The 18,599-nt window shown below is 35.6% G+C and overlaps 2 protein-coding genes across 17 annotated transcripts in view; one reads left to right on the top strand and one right to left on the bottom strand.

Annotated features, from left to right (window-relative positions):
• Positions 1-8,236, top strand: part of map2 (microtubule-associated protein 2) — a 125,860-nt gene extending 117,624 nt beyond the window's left edge. For 14 of the 16 annotated variants that reach the window (XM_056263204.1, XM_056263206.1, XM_056263211.1 and 11 more), the window contains 4 exons: positions 1,308-1,400; positions 6,235-6,316; positions 7,177-7,289; positions 7,386-8,236. In XM_056263204.1, coding sequence (XP_056119179.1) covers positions 1,308-1,400; positions 6,235-6,316; positions 7,177-7,289; positions 7,386-7,601 — 504 coding nt within the window. In that variant the 3' untranslated portion in view covers positions 7,602-8,236. The remainder of the gene's footprint in view (positions 1-1,307; positions 1,401-6,234; positions 6,317-7,176; positions 7,290-7,385) is intronic. The other 2 variants (XM_056263207.1, XM_056263210.1) reach the window with 1 other exon arrangement.
• A 2,951-nt stretch (positions 8,237-11,187) lies between these two features.
• On the bottom strand, positions 11,188-16,717 carry myl1 (myosin, light chain 1, alkali; skeletal, fast). The gene is made up of 6 exons (XM_056263229.1): positions 16,521-16,717; positions 15,002-15,029; positions 13,412-13,555; positions 13,020-13,193; positions 11,822-11,899; positions 11,188-11,677 (listed from the first exon to the last, which is right to left on the bottom strand). Exons 1-6 carry the CDS (start codon positions 16,635-16,637, stop codon positions 11,649-11,651), a joined length of 570 nt encoding a protein of 189 aa, XP_056119204.1. The 5' UTR covers positions 16,638-16,717; the 3' UTR covers positions 11,188-11,648.
• Positions 16,718-18,599: the final 1,882 nt, after the last annotated feature.

Raw genomic sequence — 18,599 nt, forward strand, 5'->3', positions numbered from 1 at the left:
GATTTTCATTATTCTTTAATTTGATAATTAGCTTATTAGTTTATATATGCAGTACAATACGTATATACAATAGCATACACTGTAAAACATTTCTAACCTCCCAACTCAAACTTTTCTAGTGACTGATCTAAATTTTTCAATTGGCTCAAGTGAAATTCTGCAAATTGATCAAATTAAATGTGCAGAATTTCACTTGGGCCAATTGAAAAATTTAGATGAGACCAGTCACTAGAAAATTTTAAGTTGGGAAGGTACAATTTTTTTTTTTTTTACAGTGTATGTAATATAAATATGCAGCATTTCATAATTCATGAAATTCATGACCAATAAAATAAGAAATAGAATTAAAAATAAATAAAAATAAAATAACATCATAAAGATATCATAATATGTAATTATTTAAATATGTAATATATAAAAGATAATGTAATATGTACATTTATACACACACATATATATATATATATATATATATATATACACACACACACACACATTATATCTTTATTATGTTATATTATGTAATAACTTTAAATGTAAAATACCATTATTTTACATGTTTTATTAAAGCTAACATTTTTTAAATACTATTATTATACTCTTTTGTCACAGGTCAGTGAGTCCTGCAGAGTGACTCACAATATCCAAGTTTAATAGTGCGATCTCTTGGGGATTGTTGAAAATTTTGCAAATAAGGACCCCAACAGGAAGTGAATTTGACTTTTGCAGGCTTTAGCATGAGAGCAAGAGTTTTACATGTAACAGCTAATTTAATTTGTAATGTTTATCTGGAACTACTTCCATGTTAATTTATTCAGCCCTTAAGTGTGATGGCTTCACTTAATGGAGAGACATTCTGCATTAATTAGCATAAAATAAGTGTCTAACTGTTGGAAACGGTGTCAACAATGAGTACAGTTGCAGTTTAACCCTTAAGGGGCGTTCACACTGACAGTGATTAAATCAACACGTTTCTGCACTGATGGTTGGTTGTAGACAGGCATTGCTCTCCACTAGCCGCATTGTGTTATACTTGCTGCACATTAGCATAAAGTTGACCTCAACTCAACTTTGTTGCTTTGTCAACGCTTCACTTTTAATGGCTGGGAATTGCCCATTTGATTTTTGGCTGCAGGTGCTGTGAGCACCAAGAGACGGGTCAAGTTCATCTTTATGGGTTGTTATCTTACCTCTCTTACTGACCCGTCTCACCAGTGCACGGCTACCACTTGTCTGAATGTGTGTGCGTGTGTGTGTGTGTGTTTCCATCTTCATTAAAAGAGCCACATATCTTTGTATTTTTCTAGATTCAAATTTTAAACAAGAAGCTGGACTTCAGTCACGTACAGTCAAAGTGCGGATCCAAGGATAATCTGAGGCATTCGCCCCGTGGAGGCAATGTATGTACTGCTCCATCTCTCCCTATGTCTCTCTCTCCTTCTGTTCCAAAGCCAACAGACCTCCACGGTTTTTGTCGTCACTTGTCTCACGATTCAATTCGGTTCGATATCACGTTGCGTTGCATCCTCACTTTTTCAATATTACTGCACATGCCTACATTTTCGTCAATGAATACAAGCAGTCAGCTATATGAACTCCCTTTTTATTTGATCTGCTCCAAGAAAGTAGGCTACACTTCCTGAATGTAGCAAACATCAAACACAACTTAAGTCTGAACACAGCAGACGACAGAACCATTTAGAACAAACACTAGTAAATACTAAAAGCGCATGAAACTGTCAAGTGTATTTAAGTTACAATAACGCTCAACACATTTGCACGCACACACACACACACACACACTCGCAGCCTTTCACGCACGCACACACTCAAGCTCACATGCTGTACATTTTAAAATAGTGGGTGCAGTTTTTATTACTCGCTTTTGTGTTTCGCCTCCCTCCACCATTTTACGCTTGTGCGAAGTGCGTATGTGACAAATGACGTCAGATAAACGTCAGTAGGCTATAATTGATTATAGTCTATTACTGCATCAGTGCAGTAACGTCCACGTCTGCATCACGATGGATCGATGCAACGATTCGTTTCAACACCCCTACCGTTTTTATTACATTTCTACTGCACTGGATGCTCAGTAGGACAAAATGCTTTCCATGGCAGAATCAAACATCATAGATGCAGACAACCTTGAATACAGACATCAGATATATTTTCACACGTGGCTCTAAAATGCAAAACTGAAGTCCCTTCTTGTTGTTCATCATGTGAAAATATATACACCCTATATGTATATATTTGTAAACTGTAATGCAGGTGTTCGATGTTGACCCATCAACACTTGTGTGTCTACTGTATGGAAGTCATATCAAAATAAGACAACGCATCACTCTCCTTTTCAATATATTTAATTTCTCTGTTTGAGAAAAATTGTGGTAATTTATATGGTTATTTTCATCCTGAAACAGTTTTGATCAACAGTCTGTATCATGGAGTAGTTGCTGTCAACATTTTTATTCTTCTCTTCTTTAGGTTTCAAGGTCTCCTCTATTATACTTACTTTTTAGGTTCTGTTCCAAAACCTAGTAAGCCTTCTTGCTGTCTGCCGCCTACACAGGGAGCATCCTAACTGAAATGGAACCTCATAAGAAACTTATTTGGAGTGCTCGACAAAGGCAGTGGCTTAGTGTGTTATCTACACAGTACATTTTAAGCTGGAGTCTTTAAGATTTTTTTTTTTTTTAAAGAAGTCTCTAATGTTCACCATGGCTGCATTTATTTGATCAAAAATACAGTACATTTTTTATTTTTATTGAAAACAGTGGGCTGCTTAATATTTTTGTGGACACTGTGATACATTTTTATTCAGGATTCTTTAATGAATATAAAGTTTAAAAGAACAGCTTTTATCTGAAATATAAATCTTTTGAAATATAAATGTTTTTACTTTTACAGTTTGCATCTTGGCTGAATAAAAGTAGTAATTAGATTAATAAAATTTGATGACAAACTTTGATGTTGGCTTGACAAAGCCAGGTCTGAAAGTTTAAAATTACTTTGAAAAGCTTGAAGTTTGAAGGTTTTACTCAGAGAAAGTCCAATTTTAACAGTATTTATAGTACTCTTTTAGCATAGTAGGATAATTGGCACATTGCTAGCATGAATTAACATGTTGCTAGCATGATTTAACACATTGTTATCATGTTTTAGCATGCTGTTAGCATGATCCCAAATGACGCACTATACACTGACTTATACACTATCACTATACTTATGCACGTATTCATCCGTGTATTTAGTTATTTAGTTATCCACTGTCGCAGTCAGAAAGCCCCTCACCCTCCGCTACGTAGCCTAAATAAAGCTGTGACAGTCAAGTGCATGAAGTGCCCAACATCCCACGCTTAGTTTTTTCCATTAATTAACTGCATCATCCGGGTATTTAAAGTGTACTTTTCCATTTGGAATTTTCTGTGGGAACACAACTCACCTCACACTATTTATTTTATACTAAAAAAATCATAGAATAGTGCACAAGTATGCAAATTGGGACGCACATGTTGCTAGCATTATTGAACACGTTGCTAGCATTTTTTAAAATGTTGATAGCATGATTTAACGTTTTAATATGTTGTTATCATTATTAACATGTTGCATTCATGTTGTTAACATGAATTAACATGCTGTTAGCATTATTTAACATGTTGCTAGCATGTTTTAGCATTTTGATAACATGATTAGCATTTTGATAACATGTGTCTAACATATATTAGCGTGTTGTTAGCATGTTTAACATGTTTTTAACACGTTGCTAGCATAATTAGAATGTTGCTAGCATGATTAGCATGTTGTTAACATGTTTCTAACATGATTTAAGATGTTGTTAACATTGATCTAACATGTAGTTAGTGTTTTATAATTTTGTTAGCATGATTCACATGTTTTTCTAACATGTTTCTAACATGATTAAGCATTTTGCTAGCATGCTGTAACACGTTGCTAACATGATTTAACATGTTGTTACCAAGTTTTAGCATGATTAGCATTTTGCTATCATGTTGTTAGCATGATTAACATGTTGCTAAAACAATTTAGCATGTTGTTAGCACATTGCTAGTATGTTCACAGCATTGTTCTCATTTTTGCTAGCATGTTTTGTCAACATTGAAGAAGGCCTGCAAGCCAAAATGTGTTAGGCGTATGTCTCTGTAAATAATGTAAAATAAAATAACTGAAAAGATTTCAAATAGCTGTTTTTTGAAGTTAGCATTAATTAACATGTTCCTAGCATGTATGAGCATGTTGCTAGCCTGATTAGCATGTTAATAACATGTTGTTAACACACTGCTAACATGTTTTAGCATGTTGCTAGAATGATTGGCACATTGCTAGCATGTTTTAACATTTTGTCAAGTCAAGGCACCTTTATTTTACACTTTATACAATACAGATTGTTTCAAAGCAGATAACAGGAAAATTATGGATTTCAGCTGAAGTCAGATTAGTGTTGATTCAGTTCCATTGGAAAGATCATCAATCATTAAATTAGTTAATTTAATTTATAAAGCAGTTCTGCAAAAAAAAAAAAAAAAAAAAAAAGTCATCGTCCAGCTCAGTTCAGTTCTTATACAACAGAGTCAGTACAATCAGGTCAAAAATATTGTTGAATATTAAGTTGTCCTTGGATAGTCATTAAGCTTTGCTAGCGATAAACAGCATACTCTATTGCTGTTTGAAATTAATTGGCTCCCTACTAAATAGTATGCTAAAAACAGTACGTCAAAACAGTAATAGCCTATGTCCAAATCATAGACTGTAATACATAATATTCGAAAAACAGCAGTCCCCGGGTGACCTACTACTTCCGGCGAGATCCTGAATTGCGCATTCGATGGACACTTTACTATTCCATTAGGCCACTGGAGGGGATTTTGAATGGAAGTGAAGCGATACAACTGACGCTGGTGGGTCACGTGACAGTAACAACAGGGTGGATGTACAATATCTGAATTTCATTCATACTACCCATATTCATATCATATAGAGAATACTTTTTTAACGATTTGTCAAGCCAACATAATAGAAAAAATGTCTAACTGACCACAAACGTTTGAATGCTAGTGTAAAAAGGTCATGTGAGGCACACAGTAAATTTGTCTCATAATTGATTTCAGTAGTTTGCTGTTAACTTGTTGCTATACTAAATATGTGATAAATAATATAAATTAATGTATCTAGCATACAGAAATATTGTGTAAAATACTAAATTTTGAGTATTTTTAGTAATAATTTTAAATATTAAATGATTTATATTAATAATTGACATTTCTCTCACTTTGTCTGCCATCCAGATTTTTTTTTACTAAGCTTGTAATATATTTATGCCATTGCTTTCACTGCTAAGGATAAATGCAATGCTGTCTCACAATTTGATCAAAATAAATTATTTTAAAGGCAGCATAATTATGCCTAAAAAAGCTGCTTATAGTCAGCTCACTAGTTTTTGGTCTCTGTTCTTTCTGATTGTGTATATTGCCTGCTAAAATGTCTTGACCAGTGTTTTCTAAATGTCAGAGCTGGTATGTGCTGAGTGTGTACTTCAATCAGATTTGCTTTTTCTGCCCCTTGCAGCAGCAGCGGTCAGTCATTGTGAGTGACTATTACAACAAAGCTATAATGACCACACTGTGTAGAGCATGGCGCTAGCAACGCTAAGGTCATGGGTTTGATTCCCACAAAATATTACTTATGCTGTCTGTTTAGTTAAGGTTGGAATATTCCTTAACTTTCTGGAACATTACTTTAATGCGGTAATTGAGCACTATAATATAACAGTTAGCTACATTTCTCTTATTTGTATAGGACAAAAGGTCAACATCTTCTTTTAAGTATTTCATGATTCAGTACACCAGTAGCTACACCAGAATCTACCCAACCCAATATTTACTTTGCCATGAATTTCTAAACATCTGTAAGTCTATCATATGATTCAGTGATCTGATGGTGTATTTGTGATATTCATTTGCAGTTGTTGGATTTCTTAATGTTGTGACATCTTCAGCATATTGATCAGTTTTTGCAGATTTGCAGCTCAGCTAACATGAGTTTAGTTGTGGAGTTAGTTGAACTTATCGATTATTGCTACTTTTTAGGCAAGGTTTTTTTTTTTTTACGTTGCAGATTCATATGTGAAGAAGAACTGGAGTGACTCCTTGCCTTTATTATCCCATTTGTGCTTTTTTTTTTTTTGTACTCAACATCTGGTGTTTCTCACAGGTTCACATTCAATCTAAGAAGATTGATCTTAGTCATGTGACCTCCAAGTGTGGATCATTGGACAACATCCGCCACAGGCCAGGTGAGCATACTAATGAATTCTGGAAAATTTAGCCACCGATTGGAAATTTGCAATGTCATGATACAGATTGTGTTTAAAAAACATGCAACGCCTGAGCTAGGCTATTTGATGATATAACAGCGCCATCTTGTGGTTATATTTTAATCTCCTCCTTTGCCAAACCCATTTAAAAGATTCTGCCATTTCAAATTTTTCTTATATACAAAAGGCAAAATTTTATGCTGTAAGAATCTTGCTAACTCTTTCCAATAATTAACAGTTAACAGTGACCACATTGTAATTTAAAGAGCAGAGATTTTATAAACGTCCATATTTTGTGTAGATTTAAGAGCTATACATTCAGTACTGTTGAAAAGTTTGGGGTCAATGTTTTTGATCAAAATGACATTAAAGACGTTTATAATGTTACAAAGATTTATATTAGAAATAACTGCATTTCGTTTTCCATTCATTAAAGAAAGTAAACCACCAAAAATATTAAGCAGCACATCTGTTTTCAACATTGACAATAATAAGAAATGTTTCTTGAGCAGCAAATTAGAATGATTTCTGAAGGATCACGTGACACCGAAGACTGAAAATCCTGAAAATCCAGCTTTGCCATCATAGCAATGAATTACATTTCAAAATATAATTAAATATACAACTTTTAATTGTAATAATGTTTCACAATATTATAGTTTTTACTGTATTTTGGTCAAATAAATTCAGCTTTGGTTATCATAAGAGATTTAACATTTTTTTAAAAGATTTTATTCCTGTTTTTATTTTTAGTTCTGTGAAGAAAAAAAATTTTCTTTTTAAGATTTCACCAGCAGAGAAATGAGAAATTAACTGCATTTCTTTGTTATGACTCTCAGGAGGTGGTCATGTGCGCATTGAGAGTGTGAAGCTGGACTTCAGAGAAAAAGCCCATGCAAAGGTAGGCTCACTGGACAATGCCCACCATACACCAGGAGGAGGCCACGTACAGGTGAGTGCACAAACACAACTGTTTTTACTTATCCGTCCCACATCATACACGAGGACGAGCAAAGCGACCATCACCGACTTCCTATTTCCTTCTAAGATTGAAAGCCATAAGCTGTTGTTCCGAGACGCAGCCAAAGCACGTGTGGATCACGGGGCAGAGATTGTAATCGAGACGCTCGGGCTGTCAGGCGGCAACTCTCCTCACCGGCACAGCCACATGTCCTCGTCCGGGAGCATCAACATGCTGGAGTCTCCACAGCTGGCCACGCTGGCCGATGATGTGACCGCTGCCCTGGCCAAACAAGGCTTGTGAATTCAAAATGTCTCCGTTCAATCAAATTCCCTCCACTCGATCTACAGTAGTCCCCTTCATTGGTGTCACGGTTGACCCTTCCTCCCGCCGGTATTTAATGAAGACTACAGATTTCACTTCCCATCTGAAAAAAAAATAAGCATTTTATCTGTTTTTTTTTGTTTTTTTTTTTGGTCAATTTTAATGAATAACGACTTGTTAGAGCTAGAGACCAGTGCTTTTTATTACCCATGTTACATGTGACTTTTTATGATTGTGTACAGACAGTGGCCTCAACTGCTGGTTTAGGGTCAGTGTCAGGTGTGTTGCGTAAAAGTCGGTCGAACAGAATTTTTTATACACGGGAATGTGGCGCGACGCTACCATTCTGCACGTGTTCTTTTGCCCATTCAGTGCATGGACTCTAAAACATCTCAACTGCGAGTCACATACGATCAAACACAATATACACTATAAGGGAATATATTTATAAGTATACCAGCTCTTTGTCTCGACATCTCATGCTCAATTGAAAAAAAAGAAACGATTACTCCTTCGATAAGTTATTCCTGTACTATTGCATTTAAAAAAAAAAAAACTAGATAGTATGACGAGCATGTATTCTAGTACACAAAAGAGGCTATTTTCTATTTCAAGGGATTTTAGTAAGTTATTTGCTGAAACATCGAGTAAAATCAACACATCATGTTTTGTAGATACTAGCGACAATGTTTAGTTTGTACATTGTTTCAGATGACCGTTACGAAACCGTTGCTTCCGTGGATCTTTGTCGGTACACAGTTTAAGCAGATTTGTGCTTTAACTTATGGTGTGGTCACATGAGCGATATTGAAGAAGTCACTTTCAGATTTTGTCAGCACGTGAACAACTACAACTTGAGCAAAATCTGCATGGGGAACTTTTTCGCCCTCATGCGAAACTCCCAAACACGCAGAATCCTGTTGAAATGACTGGATTTCGCCTGCGAAGTTTTGCCGAGCATCAGTAAATGTGACTGCACCTTTACACAAAACGCTTATATTACAGTATTACATTACGCAAATCCAACCGAGGGCTCCAGTTATACATGAATCATGTAAGATCTGCTTAATCTGCTGTCTTGAAGTGTCAACCACGTACCGGAGTCGAGATGGGAACGGACCCGCCTGAGCAAGATATGGGTGGTTCTGCGGCCCTCATTTTATTCTTAAACGTAGGGAGCAGCTCCTCGGGACGCTGTTGGTGATTTAGGCCCTGTGTTCGTCTGCTGATTCCTGCTTGGATGCTTAGTTTTCTTTCTTAGGACGTGGAAAAAGAAACACAAAACAAAACTTTAAAAAGGATACTCACTGCGCTTGCATTTGTTTGAACACAGTACACCAGTATATTTTTTCTCGTCATTTGTGGTTCTCCCCTGCCCCTTTTCCTCTAGAACAGCTGTCATTCGTAGGCTTCTGTGTTTTCTCGGCCCCCCTGAGCCTTACCTGCCCTTTTCCTTGATTCCCTCAGCTGCTGTAAATGTATTTAAAAGGTCACATAGATGTATGCAGTTTTTCTCCTGTTGGTATGATACGGATTATAAATGCCCTTAACAGTTATGACAATAAAAATACAGAAAATGAACAAAACATTGGTGTGATCTGTTTTTTTTTTTTCTGACTTTGTGTTTGTGAAATGTGTTATGACTTATGACTGTGGTATTATTGCTTCCTTAAAGATTTTAAAAAGCAACAAGCAACAAGAGGCTGTACATTATTCGATTTTACAAACGGTAAGTGGAAATCTATTGGTTGAATTCAAGGGTCCAGGGCAAAATTCTAGTATACCATAGCGCTATAAATTAAGTGTAGCGTCAGTTCTGGCAGGACACGTTAGTCAAGCTCGCATCAGCTGACTCTCAGCTGATCCACGTCTACCTATAGGAATACGACTCCTATCACTGTATACATATATAAGCTCCTTCAGTATTATCAGCAGCTATCGCGTTTCTCAGGAGCTCATTACCCTCCTCCATCCCCAGCTCCTCCTCTCGCCAGTCAGGATTTGGCATTCTGATTCCCCCTGAATCAGAATAAATTCTCAATTATGTTGTGCTTTAAAATCTTGAATTAATGATATCTGCAATACATTCATGTTGGTTCTGTTCTGTTTACCCTAAGGGGGGTTATTGCTGCTCTCCTGCTCTTATCCATGCTAGGCTGCATGCATGCACAGGGAGTTCTTGCCCAGAACAGAACCATACCGCCAATCCAAACTGTATGCTTATTTTCAATCGTATTTGACGATAGTGGTCCTGACAGAACTGTATCGTTGATCTAGTCTCTCTGCAAGCTTAAATGGCATTTTACAGCAGCTTCAAACGTGCCTCATTCAATCAGAATTTAGAGTCAGAACTTTTCATTATGAATAATTTGTTTTGCAGGCCTCATAATTTGAACTCAATGTTTGCAGATACTTTTTCTTAGTATGTCTGGTATAATAACAGTCTATTTTCAAAACTCACCCAAAATATATACATTTCTTAACAGTTAAAAATACTTACAGTTAAAAATCTCTCCACTTCAGTTGTCTCAGGTCACGTTCACACTTGTTTTTATGGCTATGTAATAATACTATTATTGTTATATTTTCAAGTTTTTTTATTTTCAATTATACTTATTAAATCAATAAGGAAATATTTCTATAGTAATAATACCATTGGACTGAAAAACAAAAGAAAATTCCAATAATTTTACACAACAACAGTAAAATTACTGTACCGATATTTATAGCTGTCTTAATTTCTTTCCTTTCATCAGTGTTAAAGAGATACTCCACCCAAAAATGAAAATTCTGTCATCATTTACTCACCCTCAAGTTGTTGCAACCCTGTATGAGTTTCTTTCTTCTGCTGAACACAAAGGAAGATATTTTGAAGAACGATTGGAACGTTGGCACCATTGACTTCCATAGTATTTTTTTTCCTACTATGGAAGTCAATGGTTCCAAACAACTGTTTGGTTCCAATCGTTCTTCAAAATATCTTCCTTTGTGTTCAGCAGAAGAAAGAACCTCATACAGGTTTGCAACAACTTGAGGGTGAGTAAATGATGACAGAATTTTCATTTTTGGGTGGAGTATCCCTTTAAACCAGAGCTTTTATTTTAGCGGAATCCCAAATGAAAACCAAAAGCTTCTTATTTGTTGACAACAGATTTATAAACAGTTGAAGTTTAATTTTCAAAAGCAGGTCACAAGGTCAAAATGTGACAAGTTTGCATCCCAGTTGTCTTTGAATCTTACCAGATATTGTACAATAACCTATGAATGAAAAAATCCTAGGCTCTTTCTAGTCTTTAATTGGGTGTTTATTTACCATATTCTAAGGTTATCTTAATGTTAACATAAACTCGACATGATATTAAAATTGACAAGTTTCTGTTTTTCTTGTTGAATATCATTTTTCACTTTTATCATTTTCACTCTGAATTGGGTAGTGAATACTGTTTCATGTTGACTCTAAATACCTGCTATAACCAGTCATGTTTACCTACCTGTTCACTCACTTCTCACTTGGCTTTCTGCCTTGTGCACTGAATATGAAAACATCAATCACAACAAAGGCTGATACTTTGTGAAAAGTTTATTATGAGAATTGACAGAGGCGAAAAATAAATTAAGACTCTGGGGAAAGGGGAAAGAGGTTTTGCAGGCAGTCCATTAATGGCAGTATATTTAGCACCTTTGATTTTGCGATCCAGACAGTGAGTGGTCAAGGGCGTGGTTCATATTTTTGTGTAACCATGATGCCCCCCCACACCCCCCACCACTCACAACTGTTCCGCTACGGAGAGGCTTGTCCCGGCAAGAACATCATAATACTAGCTGGAAAAAATATGAATGGATTCCAAGAATGGACAAAAGAAATTGGAGTCAAGTGGAAAAAAAATAGGAAAAACAAATTACAAAATAATTGTTTATGACTAACATCCCGTGTCCCTTTTATCCGTTTCTGAGTTGGTTTTGGAAACATTGTGTGGATGTCCTGACATCATGGAATCTGGAGAAATGCTTCAGTTTCTTCACTTCTTACACAGACATGATGTGTTTGACGAAAGCTGTTTAGAATGAAGAGATTGAAAAAAAAATGCCATGTGATGCTGGCTTAGAATTACAGGACAACAAACAACGATTATCTCTATAAAACGGTCAGTCATTATTGAAATAATGTGCAATGAGACAATGAAAGGAACTGAACTGACCCTCAAAGTTCACACAGCCATTTTCATCCTCCTGGCCTTGCATGAGAGCATCGATCTCAGCTTCAGTCATTTTCTCACCTGCAGGGAAAGTGAGAAGTATAGTTTGATCATAACATTAAACGGGCTGAAAGACAGATGCTCGCCATTAAAATGCATTTAAACCACTGCACAAAATGTTCTTCATAGTGGAAATAGGTTCTTTATATTATTAAAATATTCTTCACAATAAAAAAAAGAAAATAACTGTTAATATTTTAAGAATTGTTCACTGAAAGGTTCTTTGAGGAACCCAAAAATGATTCTTCTTTAAAAAAAAAAAAAAAAAAAAAAAAACTTTTGGAACCTTTATTTTTAAAAGTGTAGCATGAAAAAACAAAGGTATGCTGAAAGATTCAGTACAACTTGCTGAAACGTATCATATCTCCTGTAATCTGCCAATCAGTGTTTCAAACGCGGAAAAATATCCATAAAAAAGGTTGTGAACAACATGTCACAACGTTTGTCTCAGAAAAATCGTTTAAGTTTATTAAAATATTATTAATATATGCACTTTATTATAGATGCTTTTTTTTTTTTTCTTATCTCGTTTTAATAATTTAGTGTAGGCTATGTTTTAATAAATCATCTAATTCTGTCTAAAAATGTCTAAAAAATTTGAAATTCTTTAAAGGCAATTTTCTCTAAATGTTTTTATGACAGCCTCCATTTCAATTATTATATCTTGACAACAGGCTTGATTAGTAGAAACATTATAATACTATGATATATCAGTTGTACTCAATTAAGGGACCTCAGCAAACCGCCAATATGGCAACAGGATGACTTAAAATTATTTAATTATACATGTATATAAAACTTAAGATGTAAACTGAACAATTCCCCCCCCCCCCCCCCCTCTCCCCCTGAATGACTATTGTTTTTATTGAAGAACATTAATAGTAATTGCTTTTAAAATTAAAGCAGAAATAGAGTTAATATCTTAGCTAATATAAGGGGGTCAAAATGGTTGAGACACACTGATATATATATATAATTACAAAGCAGACTTTGCTTTTACATTCAGTTCATTCAAAGTTTCTAGGTAAAAAAAACAACAACTCAAAATGATTGAGTGTTTCAAAAGAGTCCACTCTCATTATTGATGTGAATATGGAATTGCAGTAGTGATCTCATCTACTTGTTCATTTTGGCCACTTACCCAGTGTTGACAAGACGATACGCAGCTCAGCACCCATTACTGTTCCGTTGCCCTCCTTATCGAATACACGCAGACCCTCAACGTAGTCATCGTATGTTGCCTTGTTTGGGCTGTTGATCACAAACTGCAGCATGGGCAGGAAACCATCAAAGTCGACTCTCTTGTTTGTCATGTCTGTGAACAGGGACATAAGTGAATAAAGGGTTAGGTGTAGTGAAACATAATGCACTGCAAGCACCTGTCATGACACCAACCTTCTGCCAATTCCAGTTAAACAAACAAGCATCTGAAATATTTCACTGTGAAAGCTCCTGACAGTGCTATTGTTGACTAGAAGTACTTTCAGTCTAGCTAATTAAAATGAAGAAAAGGAAGAAAAAAAATCCACGTACCATCAGCGGTGGGGTTGCCCAGGATCTTTGCAACCTCTTTGTTGGTTGGGTTCTGTCCCAGTGCACGCATGATATCTGCAATCTGGTTGAAGGCTACTTTGCTGTCACCAACTCTGTCGAAAAGTCCGAAGGCCTCCCTGTAATCTGGAATTGTGGAGAGATTATTTCAGTTAAAGTTGAAGTGTATCATTTCTGCACACACTAGTTTCAAACAGGTTTCCTGAACACATCCCTGTCTGCCATCGGTTAATCACTTCCAGTTATTTAGCTGTATAAAAACAGTCTGTTATATGCTGCTTAATATTGCAAACTAGTATTAGTTACCATATTTTTTATTATTGTAATCATAAACACGTGGGTTTTAGCGCAAATAGTTGCACTTTGTCCATTCGCTGTGCTTCGTTATTCTTCTAGTTATCGATCTATAGTGGTAACGAACCAGAAGTCTTGTACATTCACAGGAAAGCTGGGACATGAGAAACTTTTTTACACTCTTTTAATGAGGCACTTTAAATGTCTAATTTGAAGATTAAACTTTATGTAACTTTAGCATATTCTTAAAAGACTTTTACTATTTTGCCCCAACAAAAAGAAAAATGGCTTTTTAAAAGATTTAATATACGTTTTCACACAAAATGTTCTCCAAACCTGGGCATATTAAGACGAATTTGTCTGCCAAATGTCAGGTTATAGTCTAAGATACTCTTATAACAGAGGCTCTATTGCTTATAACATTTTTTTAAACAAAATGAATAGGCATCTACAATGAGGATGGCCATCAAAATTATGCATTTTATTCAGTTCTCTCAAACAAACGGGTGCTTACAAAACACCAGGTTCCCTTTTTAACCACTACCTTTAAATTTGTGGGTTTCTCATTTGTTTAAACAGATTTAACAGTTGAAATTGATTTAACAGATAACCAAAGATGAGCAGACTGAGTAATAATCAGTATTTCTATGGGCATCATGGCTATTAGCTCACTGGAATATGATCTGCTAAAAGATTAATAGCTTCATCTGATTTCCGCAAAAAGCCAGCTGCCAGCAACGACGTGACAGGAGCAGGGGGAGACATTCAAAGAGTCGACCTGGAATGGATACGCTCTCCCAAGAATATAACTCCCTCCATATAAAGACAGTACCATGTGAGGCCAGAATGCTGACTGAGGTGTAACTCACACCCAGGCTGCCGAAAGCTGCCCATCACAGAGCAATGGCCACATTCTTCTACGTAAAATGCAGCGCTGAACAATGGTGCAAATTAACTGCATTGAATTGCTTGACCTTTATGGCACAATAGAAGTAAACCCCAAAACACTTTGGGAATTTGACTCAAGTTGCTTACTTCAAACCACTTAAAATGTTCTAAGCTTTTGAATTAATATTGCTGGTGTCATTAAATTCCTGCCAGATTATAATTAGTTGAATTGAAATAGGATATTTAATATCTAATTATCCTTCTGCAGGATTTTTCCTATTATATTTTTTAAATTATTTTAAGCACAACATTCCATGTTAATTCATACATAGGTGTGAGCAACAGTTGTCAAATCTAGAAAAAAAAAGAACATAAAAAAAAAGATCTCACCTTCCATCTGGTCCGGGCTGAAATCAAGCTGCAGGAAAACAGAGGTACATATTACTCTATCCCATAAGTCATCGACAAATATAATATAATATACAGATCAGTAGGCTATGTACATTTACATAATATATATATATATATATATATATATATATATATATATATATATATATATCAACATTACATAGTATAGTCATGCAAAATGTATTATTAAAGCTATTATAAAGTCTTACCTAACCTTAATGCAGACATTTTCTTTTATAAGTAATATGAGGAAATTAGAGTTACATTTTATTTTGTTCCATTCCAGAATATTTGCATACTTTTATATTGACTGCATGACATCAATACAAAAGTACAGATCTGTGTGCCCTTTCTGTCTGTGTTCTGTATGTAAATTACAAATCAAACCAGTTAGTTTAAATCAGTTTAAACAAAGTAATAGACTTAAGTTTACATTACATTTGATCTGTTCTAATTTTACATTTACATTTTTATTGTATAATATCATTATCATCATATTAATCAGTCAGAATATCAAAGGAAAATAAGATGAGGAATGGTAAATATCAGGGCAGTCGGAGTAATGGTCGAAGCAAAACACTTTCGTAAAATAATAATCAGCAATGCAAATTTCCACTACATAAATCAGGGAGAATATGTGCATAGCCTGAAGATGTGGAATGATTTTCAAGACCTGAGAAAATCCATCACATCACTAACACCGTTATGACAGGTGAGTCATTCACAAACAGCTGCTTTGATTGAAAACTGAAGAGTGAGAACCCCAGATCTTGGCATGCTTAATTTAGTAGCTCAGCTGCTTACAGAACATTAAGGAGCTCCATATTTGGGCATGTGAAACTTCTCCACATTTGGCTATCTGGGCCAATCAGAAAAGGGGTGTGACGTTTGATTGTAGTTATGCAGGAAAAAAAAAAAAAAAACTTATTCGGAACTATCCGTGGTGCTGAATCCGCCAATAATATTTCCAGCGGTCATCAGGCAATAGAGCAACCTTAGGCAACTGCTTATAATGACTTAAGTCATTAGCAAACAGTTTAATATGCCTAACAAATAAGCAGATAATGTAAATTCAAATATAAGGATCAAACTTTTATGACAGTGTACTTATGTAAAATACATAATGAAAGTGTAAATGCATCCTTAATGCAGGCCTTTTCAGAAATAAGCTAAATGATACTAGAGGCTATAAACGTCAGAATACAGATATTATGGATGTATTGCTTAATTAAAAGCAAATGCATGTAATCCCTGGCATTTAATAATAACAGAACATTATTCTGTAGGTGGAAAATATGTATTGACCAAATCAGCATTCATGACATAGCTACAGGCTAGGTTACTAACCATTTAAAAAAATGTCTGATTTGTAATTTAGTTAAAAAAATGCTATAACAAACTGTCAGCTATCACTTCAAATGTCACTGTAAAGTGTGAGCAGTAGAATGAACTTCTCACTGAGAATCTGTCTGTTTGATATGACAGGAATGGTCGTTACCTTCACAGCGGCCAGATCCACTGCTGCGGGTGGAGGTGGGGCCGCGGGTTCGGGCGCGGGAGCGGGAGCAGCGGCCTTGGGGGGATCGGGCTTCTTAGCGTCCTTCTTAGGTGCCATTTTTCTAGTCTATTTTTCCGCCGGGAAGGAAGTTAATAAAGGGAGTGGACCACAGCTTGGAGGATACTCGGCATTCTCAAGGTAAGCATAGATGTTTATATACCTCGTATAATGTACTTCAGAGTTGATGTCAGACTGATACTCAAGCGGATTGGGTCGTCGGCCACAGAGGGGAGGGCTCGCGCGCCCCAAATGGAGAAGGGGGCGAAGCGCGGTGATGGCAAAGGGCAAGGGCAGACGTCAACCCGCGAATCTTCTTGAGAAATGATTAAGGCTCGTGCGGAGTGAATGTGTACCGCGACCGTCTTTTTTAATGGAGACTTTTATAAGACATTTAATATGTGTTTCTAGTTTACCGCCTGCTTAATTAAAAATAAATACAAACACTTTCGTCGTGAACCTATGGAGGGAAATGTGAATGTGAAACTGGAGAAAGTGTAAATGAAATGGCGGTCGTGAGGATGTAACCAATTCAGCGAGACACTCCAGCAATCGGGCGGAAGTTTATTGTCAAAACACTGTCATTATTGTCTTTATTACAGATCATAAATTACATATTATTTACGTATCCTTATTACATTTAACTGTTACCAATGTATACAGAAATAAAACTTTTTATAGTGTAGCTTCATACTTGCTCTACACCTAGATTAATAATGGCAACATCAATATTTTTTGGTAGGCTAACACTTTACAATAAGGTTCATTAGTTAACATTAGTTAATAACATTAGTTAATGTATTAACTAACATGAATTTACCATGAGCAATATATTTGTTACTTTATTTGTTAATCTTTGTTAATGTTAGTTAATAAAAATAAAGCTGTTCATTGTTTGTTCATGTTAGTTCACAGTGCATTAACTAATGTTAACAAGATTTTAATAAAGTATTGGTAAATGTTGAAATTAACATTAACAAAGATTAATACATGCTGTGTAAGTGCAGTTCACTATTAGTTCATGCTAACTTATGTAGTTAACTAATGTTAACCAATGAACCTTATTGTAAAGTGTTACCCTATTTTTACTAATGCTTACATCCTCACAATAATGTTTCAAAGAATGTGTAATGGCACCAGATTATGGCTAAAAATACCAGGACAGGTGGCTAGAATGTTACCACTTTCTCCAAAATAAATGAAAGTATGCTGGTATGTTGTCATTTCAGTGAAAGTGAAATGTCAAAGGACGGAAAAAGGAAGTTAACATTTTGATGAGAGTGAATGTGGCTACTTTGTTGAAATTAAAAAAAGAGATAGGCCTATAATAAGATATAGAACATGTAAGTTTTGTTTATTTAACTTTTTTCGATTGCTGTCATATTCTCATATACCATATTCCCTTATAACATTGTTCTATTCTGTTGTGGAACGTTTTTATTCTTCTTCTCTGCAGGTTAAGATTTTAACTGGTAAGGTAAATCCATTGTATGGGTGTGTCCTGGACACATATTTCAATCTATGATGTCTGATAATATTTAAATTATTTTAAAATGAAATAAAAGGGAAAAATTAAATAAAATGGAAATTTAAAACAATTTTCATGTACTGTACACATATTGTGTTTCAGACTGATCTTCCATGTGCTAGAAGCCCAGGGGTTTTCTAAGAGTCATCTGAGTAGGGAGAGATGTTTGTCTAAGACTGGAACTCTTCCAGCATCCAAATTCGTCAGTGTCCCTCATGTGTGTGAGCAAAGTGCAGACAGTATGAGAAATGACGAGAGGCAGAGAGAAATCAAACTGTGAAGTGAATGAAAGCTGATAGTGACATTGAGTGACTAAACAGTCTTTGTTCATCTCAGCCTGGACTCTTGGGAAAGGGAGTTATTGGAGTCTGGAAGTCTTAAGGAGACTACAGCTGCTGATGCCCGTTACCTCACAAAGCGCACAGATGATTTTTCCCCCCTCTCTCTCATCTAAATATGTCTCGCTGGCCCTTTCCCCACCCCCAGAGGAGGGC

Source organism: Rhinichthys klamathensis, unplaced genomic scaffold, assembly GCF_029890125.1.
Source record: "Rhinichthys klamathensis goyatoka isolate OS25496 unplaced genomic scaffold, OSU_Roscu_1.1 h1tg000201l_1, whole genome shotgun sequence".
NCBI classification, from domain to species: Eukaryota; Metazoa; Chordata; class Actinopteri; order Cypriniformes; family Leuciscidae; genus Rhinichthys; species Rhinichthys klamathensis.